Raw genomic sequence first — 12,476 nt, forward strand, 5'->3', positions numbered from 1 at the left:
AAAAGGGGAATGAGGAAGCAGCATAGGACAGGAGAGGAGAGGGAGTGAAGTAGAGGAGTTGGAAGAAGGTGAAGGGGGATGAACCGGTGTGATGGAGGAGAAAAAGGAGGAAGACAAAGACGAAGAGATGCTGTATTAGAGCAGGAGGAAGGAAAAGTGGCAAGTGAGCCCACTAAGAGTTATGATCTCACAACACAACTCCAATGGTGGCGTTTAGTGCCAGTGCAGGAAGTAGTGTGTGGAAAATAAGGGAGTGGAGGTCAAGGTGGTGGATCTGTGTGTAGTGTGTCACACTCAGTCAGTGCCTGTTGATTCACTGTAGCCATCATCTTCCTCTAACCAAGAAAACAAACATTTCAATTCAATTCAATTCAATCGTTTTATTGTCGTATGTACACCTTGCTTCACCCTTTTCCCTTCAATGCTGCTTCAGGATTTAAGAAATAGACAAATAGATAAATAGAAAAAGAAAGGAGATAAATGAACAGTAGCTGTACAATAAACAGCAGCTATACAGAAAAACTACATACAGTTCAGTAAAGTTCAGCTAATATCAGCTTTCTTGTCTGATTGGGTTGGAAAAGTGCAGTAGTTGACCCTTACATCAATAAGGAACCTGCAGCGGATACTACTGTGACAAAACCAGTTACAGGCCACCTTGAAATTAAGCAGTGGGTTGTAAACACGGTCTGCGATGTGTTGCAGCTGCACACATCTGATGCTGAAACACAGCAGCGAGGCGCATCGGTCTCAAGAACCATCAAAATCAGACCAGCAGTGTTTGAAATACCGAAACATGGAAAGAAAAATGTCGTGTGCGGCAAGCATGGGCAAGGACCAGGGTGTGTGTGATGGATGAAAAGTTAAGCCAGTTCATAGCTCCAGCCATGACCTCACTGTTGGAGCCGATGTCCAGTCATGTAATATGTATTTTATGTTTCAAACTACGTGGTGCCAGAGAACGATGCCAATCTGCACACACCCATAAACTCTTTTAGTTTCCTGTTGCATGGAGGTGTGGTTTATGCCTTTGGACTATTTATGGCTTTTGGCAACTTCCTTGCAGAAAGCGAAACCAGTGAATCAGAGAGCGCTGAGCTGCACAGAGAGAGGGACGGTCAGAAGTCATGGTTTGGAAAATGTATTCTAGGTTTAGAGTTGGCACATTGTAGAGAAACGGGATTATCTTAATAATCATCGACGCAACTTTATATGGCAGTTAACATTTGGGTTTTGGGTCAAGAACAGCAAAGAAAGGTTCAGGTAAAGTAAGATCCAGGTGGGTGGGTCGTGGTCACAGCTTTGCCTCATAAATCGTTATTTCCCATGCTGATGTTTGGACTTTGAACAATTGGACAGTGGAGAGCGATGAGCGAGCACCTGCTGAAAATACTAATTATCGGAGGAGAAAATGTTGGGAAATCCTCCTTTGTGCATCGCTACGTCAGCGGACAGTTCAGCAAGACGTACCAGATGACAGTAGGAGGTACGGCTGCTTTTGTCTGTCAGGGTTCTGTGGTTTGATTGTGTGTCCCCACATTGCCCACAGTGTCTGGGTGTTATTGATAAAACAGATTTTGCTTGGTGATGGTTCATGTCAGGGTTAGGGTCAGGGATAGTTTAGTATTCTGCAATTACAGTGTACATTGTGTCAATTGGAAGTCCCCGCTGGCATAGAGACACATGGTGTTGTGGGGGCACACCCACAGTGAGGGAACACATTGTCTTATGGGGACATTTTTCTGGGCCTCACTGGGATGACAACATTTTTATAAACTATGTTGTTATTATTGATGAAACAAAAAGCGTCAGAATATTCATATTCTACAGTTACAGTATAAAACAGTATGTATGGGAAGTCCCCACTAGCACAGAGACACTGTGGGTTTCAGTTCTCTCACTTCTCGCTTATTTCACTTTCTTCTTCTGCCTCTGATATATATGTTTTGTTTCTCTAGTGGACTTTTCTGTAAAGCTGCTGCACTGGTCAGATAAAGAGAAAGTCAGACTGCAACTGTGGGACATCGCAGGTATGACACATTTTTCAGTTTTCAGATGGATGGATGGATGGATGGAGGGATGGATGGGCAGCACAGTGATACAGTGAGCACCTCCCTGCAGGTCAGGAGCGTTTCATATCCATGACCAGGATCTATTATAAAGGCGCGCTGGGCTGTGCTTTGATGTTTGACGTCACCAGCTCGTCCAGCTTCCTGAGCTGTCGCCACTGGAAACAGGACCTGGATGACAAAACCACCCTTCCCAATGGAGACTCCATCCCCTGCATCCTGCTGGCCAATAAGGTGATTCAGTGCATTTAACTAATGAATCATGAAACCCCTCTGGCTCAGCGTTAAGAAATGAGCAATGAATGCATTGTTGCTTGATGTATTAACACTTTAGACGTTCAGCTGCAGCTTCCCTGTATTTTGGGAAATGTTAAATAAATAACATTATAAACAAGAGGTGAAACTGGTCTGGTTCTAATTGCTTATATTTTGTCCCTGTTTGTCTATATTTAACTATGTTAAGAGATTTTATAAAATATTAAACATAATTGAATGGAAAAGGCAGTAACCATTTTCTTGGAGTTGGAAGTTATTTTAACTGGTCAACTTTTCTGTATGCAGTATGAAAAACAACATGAAGTAACAATGAATTATCTATATTGTTTATTTGCATCTGTGTGTAAATGATCATATAGATACATTTAATTTACATTAACCTTGCAGTGACCATAATCTTATTTCTGCTTCTACTTGTTTTTTCTTGGTGCACAGACTGAAATATCACATTTACCAAGACATTTGAATCTGTAGCACATTTTGTTATAATTGTTAAAATAAAGGATTGTATCATGGCCTGTGACGTGTGAGGTTTAACAGTTTTGCTTTGCCACTGTTGTACAGATTAATTCCACAGCAGATATAGGTCGAGCTATTTCGCATCAGTCATATCACAGACGGACAACTCTGAATGGAGCATAAACAAATAAAGTTGCTCTGTCTGTCTCCGTGCAGTGCGACCTGGCTGAGCGGGTTGTGTCGGCAGACAGCATCGACAGGTTCAGTAGGGCCAACGGCTTCGTCACGTGGATGGAGACTTCAGTCAAGGAGAACAAAAACATCGAAGAGGCTATGAGGTAACTCGAGAGGAGATCACAAAAACAGGAGAGTCATATTTGAATGATTACCATTACTAAAACCATAACAAGAGGAGCAGAATGTCCTTTTACTCAGCTCCTCCTTGTCCCGGTCTTCTCCCAGTCCATCCTGCCTGGAGGTCCTCCAAAAGGGAGGTCACCTGGTGGCATCACTCACTGGGATACTTACACCTTGCAGCTACTCAATACCAAGGTCCACCAAATAAATGCAGACATACAGTAGGATTAAATGCTTGGTGGGAGATTTCTCTCTCTACTTTAGAGTTTACACCCTACATACTTGTCTTTTTAATGCATGACATTATTTTTCACCTGGAGCTTCAAAAAATTTTAGACCTCATCCAATTAGACAAATCGATAAAGATGTTTATATACATGATGGTGTTGGTAGGCCATGGCCTGTTCTTTAGGTCAAAACCAAGACAAATGTTGCAAAGCTGCTCATTAATCCTAGCCTCTGTTGGTTTGGCCAAGTGCAGCTGAGTGCTGATTATGTTCTTGCACCGTACAGCTGCCAGATTTGGTTGGGTTTTGAAGGTGTGAACTTCTATGTGGCCTGAGAATCAGCACCATTTAGCATTTAGCTTGGGCTATAGTGTAAGTCCAGCAAAGAGATGTGCCTAGTTGTTTAGGCAACCTGGGCTAGCATTATATAGCCTAGTTAGTAAACAGCAAGGTGGAATGACGTCATAGTTATTTGCAAAGTGATATTCTCACATGTTAATGCAGGTCCACCATTTACAACCTCTGCTCATCTAACACTTGTTACGTGTGGTGTTTAGTGATGACTTCTGCAAATGTCTTGCTCATGGATGAAATGTACTTAACATCTACAATTATGGTTTTTAGCTGACACTTGCCATTTCATCAAATTTCCCCTTTTTTTGGAAAAATGGCCCCTCTCCTTTTTTCTTCAAAGCTTTGGCCAAAGTACCAAAGGATGTCAACACAGAATGGGTGTACAATGAGAGACAAAAGGGATGTGGGGATGGTAGCCTTCATCTTCACACTTACTGTATAATATACAGTACTATAGACTAGACACACGTAAGATGTTGAAGGTTGGCATTAGGATTTGGTCTAATGGGGATGCTTTGGTTTCATCTACAGTGATTTTCAATGAGTGGGCTGGCAGTATGGAAACAGGAAGCCAAGTGATGATTGACACAGGCTGCTGTCTGTCCTGTTTCTGTGTGTCATTTAGCTAAGTATTGCATGCAAGAGTCCAGCTTGACATCAGCGTATCTCACCCCTAATAAAACACCTGTAATTGAAATGGCTGGATGAACAGATTCCTTAAACAGGAAGTCTATTTTGATGACTCATAGAATTTACATTTCACCAAAGTCTCTAAATCTGCTCTGTTTCAGGAGGTTGGTGCATGAGATTTTGTCTGTTCAGTCCAGATTGGACCCGATCCAACCCGGACCTCAAGACAATGCTTACCCTCAACTGGACTCAGAGTACAGCGGCAGAGGAGTGGGCTGCTGCTGAAGCACTTTCATCAGCCTCATGGACAAGCAAACCCAGCCTGGACCTGCTCATCGGTTTAGCGAGCGAGGCACCTTCAAGCTCTTGGATTGATTCTGTCCTCTAATAGAAGCCAGGCTGCCAGTATAGGGGTCCTACTGTAGATGTTGATGTAAGGAGGCGTATTGTTACAAGTGCACTTAAAACCTTCCTTTGACAGCAGAAAATAAAAGATTACAGCTTTTCAACCAGGAAGTCACTGCTGAGCATCCAGTGTCTCCAGTACAGCCGCTCTGCCACCAACACTTCAGGATGGGTTTACTCAGTGGTGGAGTGTAACTAACTACATTTACTCAAGTGCGGTATTCAATCCACATTTGGGATCCTTGTACCTTTTCTGGCCACTTTCTATCTTGTCTCTGATACACTTCAGAAGCACTCATTACTGTTGTCGCAATACAAACCCTTCAGGATGAATCAAGTCCTGCACCAACTTGTCAGGGTTCATTTTGCAATCATGACCCACTCGCTGTACACTATCTCTTACGTAGCATTTCACAGAATTGTTAAGTTGTTAGACTGACAATGCTAAAGGAGGCTGACAGTCAGCATTGTGCACAGAGGAAACAAAAGACCTGGCTATGGAGCTGTGGCAGCCGTGGTGGTGGTGGTGGCAGCAGATGGTCTAGCCCAGCAGTAGTCATGCAGTGTGTGTTCATGTTTTGTGGGTGGGTGGCATTAGAGTGAGACTGGAAGGGAAGAGGTGGGATTTTTTTTTTAAGATACTATCAAAACAAATTTTGTATTTTTGGTAGAATCTAGCTACTATAGCTACTTTACGCCATGTTACACATCCTGCCTTTGAGTAAAAGACAGAACTGACTGCTTCCTCTATAACTCTATCTAAAAGGACATAAGTATGAAGTTGCACACAGTATCTCACAAGTGTTTCAATGTAATGTTGAAAAATCAGCTGCCCCACATCAGGTCCTAACTCAAACGTGAAGGAACTCTAACCACAGACCTTCCCTCCCTCCAAATTGTTGGATGTTGCTATGCTTTCAACTATGACAATCATTTTTGGGTTTTTATGTTCTTGTTCTTTTAAATAAATGTCACTTTGGTCAGTACTGCTCCAGAAAATGTTGCATTTTAGATTTTGCGCCAGCTGGAGTGGTTTCTTTGGAATAAACAGAAGAAGAACTGGGTGGTTATCATGAGCAGCGATCAACAGACCAACAGATCAACAGTGAACAACATGGCTGAACAGAAACCTGACCTGCATCAACACACAATCCATCTGAGGAGAACATTGCACACATACATCGCTAACTACAGTTTAATACTTTCACCCACTGACTCGCTGTCACTTGGATGTTAGAGAGAGGCAGACATTGCGCGCTAGGAGGAGAGAGAGGCATGGAGAGAGACAGAAGGAGCAGAGGGAAGGTGTGTGTGCCGTTGTTACAGGGAAGGCCTCTTGGTGCGAGAACGAGGTGTGGAGTGTGCTCAGTGCAGCCGCCAAGTCACCTCCTCCAACAGGCTGAGTCAGCCAGACACATGGCGTCCCCGTGGTAACAACGAGGGGTGTGTGTGTGCATATGCAGTGTGTGCCAGTAAGGCTAATAGTGTGTAGGTGCTGTTGTGTTTTTGTGTGTGTGTGTGTGTGTGTGTGTGTGTGTCAGATGAAGGCACATGGATGTACATGTGCTTTAGGGAACATTCTGCTTTTGATTTCTTAGCATGAGCCTTTGCCGGTGTTTTGAAGTCAAAAACAGTATTTTTAGCAGACTGTGAGAGTTTGATTTTTATGATATTATTATTATTTTATATTCACAAGCAATCTAAAACGTCTTTTACTGTCAGAGTCGCATCCATTAGCTACATAATCATTTGTCACAGAATCGGAGGAAAAGTTGCATCTGTTTGCATCCACTCGCATGTTTCCATCGACTTTGTATGCAGTTGTCCTGAGTGTCATTGAAACCCAGAGAACTACTCGCTGTTGGAGCAGGGGTGTTAAATAATTTCATTTCAACCTGCCCGTAGGCTTATTAGATACTGTGTGTTTAAAGGTCGTATCTTGAGCTGATAGTGAAGCTAGAAGAAGGGTTAGGGGATGGACGAGCCCACAACCAAGATCTAACACACACACAACCAAAAACAGAAGTCATTTGCTGCCTACGTGCATCTGAAATTTAATTTGACTTCTTTGGTGCGCATGTCTGCTCCTCCGTGTGGGTTGTTCTGCTGTGTGCATGCGTAGGCTTCTATTCTTATCAGTGAGTTGGAGGCAGGCAGGAACCCTCGGCTGTGACGCAGTCATCCTCACACACTACAGTCCCAGAGAACCCTCAACAAAGTGTCTGGCTGTCGGACAGATGGACTTTTTGTTTGTCAAGATGTAGTCACTACACAATAAGTATGTCACCTCACCATCATCATCATCATCTCATCATATTTTTTTCTTTTCATATAATTTTGCAGCTCACAGCGTGTCAGTGGGACCAAGGGCACTTCAGCTGGTTTCAGTAGCTGTAAATAGACGCATTTGCTGTTGCACAGGGGACGTTCTGGACCTTTTCAATCCTGGAACTGTCTCTCTGCTCACCAAGTGTGGCCGTACAATTGTTAAAAAAAAAAAAAGAAAGAAAGAAAAAGAGCACCCATTGAATTCTTGCGTGTCAGATTTCTATTTATTTACTACTAATCCTGTGCTTCCTCCCCAAATGCGACCATCCATATATGGCCAGTTCCCCTCCTGTAGTCCCACAGATGCACATAATCGAACCACAATGGATTCTGTGGCACAGAGAATTTAATTTAATTGAATTAATTCCTAATCCTGGGTTTCGGACTTTAAAACTTAGTTTAATTTGAAGTTTTGACACTGTGGATCTTTAAAAAGCAGGTAGCGGGTATACGCATTTGTTCAGTTAGTTCACTAGTTTCACTAGTTTGTCTGTATTTTAATTTCTTGCTATTTTTACACACTTAAGCCTTTATAATTGTGACGCACAACGTCTGCTGTTGAAAGTTGCAATAAAATAAATTTGACTTCATTTCACTTCATACCTAATTTTACTTTTAATCCTACCCTACATCACATCGATCCTCACTAAATAGTAAAAGGAAGAAATGCAAAATGAATTGAGTTTTCAAACTTGCAGCGGTTCTCCTTTGTTGCCAAATGGGGCCACCAGGAAACTCCCTCTGGTTACAGCATGTTCTGTGAGTACTAATGCTTAAGGAGCAATCTTAACTTACCAGAGATAAGAAGCGTGACGAAATGAACAACCTTAAGCAATGTATTCTTTTCATTTTGCCAAGAGACAATAAGCACAATGTAGGAACAAAGTCTAACAAATGGATGATGACAGTGCAGTCTGGCACCAGCACTTGGCCTGGCCTCAGTGCTTACCAACCATGACGCTCGGAAGCAGCAGCGTAGGAGGCCTCCCACCAGCTCATGTGGGCAGGCTGACTGAGGGCCCTCTCTCATATCAAAGCTGTCTTTGGCTCAGAGAAAGAGAGCCAGAGATAGGAGCAACTGTTCGTCCTGCATCGTGATCACTGTCTCTGCTTAAGGCCACCGGAAGGTGTGGTAGTCCCAAACACTGTGGATTTCACACTGTGCATGGTTTTCCCTTGTTGGCTTTCCTCCACTCTATTACATAAAACATTATTTATTGTGTATGGGCAATATGTCAGAATCTGAACTATCTGAGTTCATGCTGTGTCTTTAGACGCATCCGGTGATGGAAAGTAACGAAGTAGATTCACTCTGCAGCTGCACTTTAGTACAATTTAAGCCTATGCAATAAGACATTGAACCAGAGGTTGCCAGCCACTTAGCTTGTGACACCTTACAAAATCAGTGTCCTAGTTACAGATGTCTATGAATTGTCCCACCAAAGAGCTGGTTTGATTTACATAACTGAGGCCCAGTATTCACAGACAGTGAGCGCAAGCTGAAGAGAGAGAGGCAGTGCTAACCGCCATTTAGATACTTTAATAGTACATTTTGCTGCTAGTATTGTTATTTAAGTGGGATGTTGAGTGCAGGAGTTTTGCTTGTCGTCGAGTATTTTTACATTATTGTATTGTTGCTTTTACTCTCTGTATATCACATTTGTGTAAAATGATGGCTGAAAGTGTTGCGCTAGCTTTGCAAAGCTGGTCCACATGATCTATTTTACTTACTGAGGTCTGGAAAGGCCAATAAACTTGAAGTCTTCAAGAAGTGCAGACCAAATTAACACTCACCGGATCAGCTTCAAAGGTAAAAGCAGTAATCCAAAGGTAAACTGAAGTATGTAGCATGTATCAATTTCTTTTTGTCTGAGGCTGTTTTGTGGAACTGGGGTTTTAACAGCTGTAATGTCCACTTCTATTTTCAGGGTGGTCTGCCTACATATAACATGTAACATTTAGATGGTGAATATAGTGAACTGTTGATGCACTGCTGTGTCTGTGCACAACTTCACACTAGCATGGCTGCACACTGTTGCAGACTCTGCTGAGCATCGTGACTGGATTATTTAGAACAGGGACAAGGAGTTCTTTTCTTTATGAAAGTCATCCATTGATGCATGCTACATAGTCATAATCAGGCTACGTAGCAGTTCGTGGATTAAAAAAAAAAGAGGCACAAAGATCAAATCCTGCATCCACAGGAACCTGGAAAGGAGGAAGAAGAGTTAAATGCAATGCACCAGATCAGATCATAGCAGTCGCTTGACCGTGAACTTTTGCTCAATTGTGCCAATACTGTCAATACTGCTCCTTTGAAGCAAATAAATGCATCTGGTCAGACCTGCTCTTTCTGGGCTTTTAAAGAGCATTCTTTGACGTTTTCTTTCATTACGAATTCAACCTTTACACAAATATGTGACCGGGTTTGCAAAGAAACGCACTTACTTGTTCTTCAGTTCAAGCACAATACAGCTTCATAACGTTTTACCACAGCAGCCTTAACACAAGAAACAAGAGAGCATCTGTGACATGAACTTTCTCTTGAGCCATAGTAGCCTTAGTTGTACCGTGACTTAAGAATTTGCTGATTCTACAGGAGCAGCGTCAAAGCTCCACGAGGCCTTGAGACGAGACGTGACGTCAGCGCCCCAGCAGCACCTTCAAGGAGGGAGGGTAAGTTCTGCCCTTTACCTCTGCCCCCCACTGGAGTAGCGCAAGCAAACTCACAGTTGCATCACGGATTACGCTGGACGTTTTTTTATGACTCGATAATGACGAAGAAAACACATTATCTGGACTGTCTGCAGGTGTGATCTGATCAAGGTCACCAGTGAAATAACACAGTGATGTACGTCTGCTCTTACGTTTAGCTTCCATAGAGCAACCTTTGTTTTTTTTGTCCCTTTGACCGTTTTATTCTTCTCTTTTCTCTTTGTCTTTTGTTGTACAAAATGAGATACAAGTGTTGCTTACAGCTACTTTCTTTTGTGTGTGAAGTATACAGTGTATTAGCTGTGATTAAGGAAAGTCTGCTTATTTCATGGGCAGGCTGGAAGACAGAACGTCTTGTGACGCTGGCGTACAGAGACGGCAAATGGGTGACTTATTTTGGGGGACTGTTCCCATTGGGATTCTTCAACCAACAGGCGCTCAAAACATCTGCTGACAGAAATAATGACAGGACACAGGGACAGACACAAACACTGTCCGGGTCAAGTAACCGTGTTGTTGGCCCATGAAAAACATTGTAACCGGGTTAAAGCAGTTGGAGTAGCTAGCTCAGAGAGTGAGGGATGAATGGTTGGAATAAATGGAGGTGCTGATGACGGGGTACATGTGCTCCTCTGACAGGCTGGGGGGGGTACATATAGGGGGTAATATATATATTATATTTGTACTATCTTCCTGGAGATTTGTAGAAATATATTGAGAGCTCCTGGAAACTGGAGTCAAACTCTTTGTGTGTGCTGCATGTGTTTCCCTTTAAAGTTTATTCTTATTGTGATTCTGATTCTCAAAACTTGTTAGAGAGGGGAAAGCTATGAGAAGCCCAACAAGCACATACAGTAAGGTGTTAATTAGATGGTGGTGAAACACAGTTGATGCTGTGAATGTCGTCTTATAACAAAATTTTTTGACCAAATAGTTAATTGATTTATTTTTGGAAACAGAGAGAAGTTACATCATAGCATCAAATATTAATTTCTAGAGTCCTTGTAAGGTGCGTGGACAGTGGAGCAGTTGGGGACAGAAAGGGAGGTCTGGATTTACAGGGGGAAAAGAGAACCCGAGAAAAACAGCGAGGAGACAGAAGGAGTGATCGCAAGAACAAGTCAAAGCAAATAAATGAGTGATGCCAAGAGCAAATGACAGTGGTGTTATCATCCCCCATTACTTGGACTTATGGATCTTACACTTATGGAACCACCAATATGTCACAAATGTGCTGTGGTGCCAGGTGTCAGTTTAATCCACTTTACATTGAATGAATAAAAAAAAAGTGATGGGGTCTGAATACTTTATAAATCCAGTGTTGTTTCACAATGTTAAACTAAATGTGAATAGTGAAAACCACTCAGGGGAAGAAAATAGATAGTACAAGGGGGGGGAAATGACAAATAAGAGGTTATCTAGCTGTCTGTATCTATTTCAGTCATAGCATATTTGCAGCAAGACTGGCAGGGTGCTACTACAGTGCCATTACACTCAGAACTGGGGGAGTAAGCAGGCTACCAGTCCTCTGGTCCTCTGACACCCTCTGTAAGACTTCAAAACACGAACAACCGCCAGTTTTTCGGGAAGGAAACGCGTTGTAATGACATTATCGTTCACTAACTGTTGGCTACAACCACTGCTGCCACTGGCTGCTGTGTGACTGTACTTCCGCATTTCCATGCCTCTTAAACGTGACCAGCCAGCGCACACGTGACAGCAAACCGACCAATGGGAACGCCCGTTTGGAAGCACGTCGCCGTTCACGTTTGTCAGGGCTAGTGCTGCGTTCCGTTACAATAGGAAAGGAGAAGACTCTGACCTTTTTCAAAGTATTATTCCGGTTAATGCAGATTCAAGAGCAGAAAATAACACTAATCGAACTGCTATTCGATATTTCCTACGTCTTCTGATTCTATTCTGTGATATTACCATACTATACCATATAGAAGTGCATGAAATATCTTACTTATCGAGAAAAAGACAAAATAGTTGAATGATATGTTGAATGATAGGTTGCTATCGTGTTTCATGCACATATTCCTTAAAAAACTATCACACGTAGTTATCTTGGTTTACTCGCTGTTACTCTCCACTAATAACTTCTCTAACGTGTGGACGTTTTCGACGTGTGGGCTCTCTGTGGAATTTTAACCACCAGGATTTGAACGCAGCACAGGAGTGGGATAAGACCACGACACATGCGCAGTGAGCCAAACTCTTATGAAACAAAGTAGTTCAGCGGCAGAAAACAGGTACAGAGAGACGGGGATTCTCAGGCTGTGGCTCCCTGCACCTACCCGGCTTGCAGCATCTCTCCGCAACACAAAACACACGGAAGAAATGCTTCTTTCTTTGGGCTTGACATAAACTTCAGCTCCGGGGTGCCAGCACAAGGTAAGACGGCTCTTTTTTGGCAGCAGCGAGGGTTTGATTTGACGAGGAAGCCTACTATACTTTTATAAACAGCGCCACCAGTTACATAAGGAGCGCTCTGCTGACCCCGTTTTGCTCTATGAAGATGTTGTGTCTTTGCCACACACTTGAACTTCAGCTCAGCTGTATTGTTATAAGAAAAGTTAAACCCTGTACCATGTTGAGCATGTTGATTATTTGGTGTGAATTGTGGGTGAGGTTCGTGTCAGATGGACATAAT

The 12,476-nt window shown here is 42.7% G+C and overlaps 1 protein-coding gene across 1 annotated transcript; it reads left to right on the forward strand.

Moving 5' to 3' along the window:
- The first annotated feature begins 1,140 nt into the window (after nucleotides 1-1,140).
- On the forward strand, nucleotides 1,141-5,751 carry LOC139209860 (ras-related protein Rab-7L1-like). Its single transcript, XM_070839737.1, has 5 exons — nucleotides 1,141-1,486; nucleotides 1,959-2,030; nucleotides 2,122-2,303; nucleotides 3,021-3,142; nucleotides 4,534-5,751. Exons 1-5 carry the CDS (start codon nucleotides 1,369-1,371, stop codon nucleotides 4,655-4,657), a joined length of 618 nt encoding a protein of 205 aa, XP_070695838.1. The 5' UTR covers nucleotides 1,141-1,368; the 3' UTR covers nucleotides 4,658-5,751.
- Nucleotides 5,752-12,476: the final 6,725 nt, after the last annotated feature.

This window comes from Pempheris klunzingeri, chromosome 11 (assembly GCF_042242105.1).
Source record: "Pempheris klunzingeri isolate RE-2024b chromosome 11, fPemKlu1.hap1, whole genome shotgun sequence".
NCBI lineage: Eukaryota > Metazoa > Chordata > Actinopteri > Acropomatiformes > Pempheridae > Pempheris > Pempheris klunzingeri.

Excerpts from the sequence above, each read along its gene's own strand:
- LOC139209860 (XM_070839737.1), top strand. The coding sequence starts at position 1,369 with ATGAGCGAGCACCTGCTGAAAATACTAATTATCGGAGGAGAAAATGTT. Across the intron at positions 1,487-1,958 it reads GTACCAGATGACAGTAGGAG|TGGACTTTTCTGTAAAGCTG; the intron begins GTACGGCTGCTT and ends TTGTTTCTCTAG. Across the intron at positions 2,031-2,121 it reads GCAACTGTGGGACATCGCAG|GTCAGGAGCGTTTCATATCC; the intron begins GTATGACACATT and ends ACCTCCCTGCAG.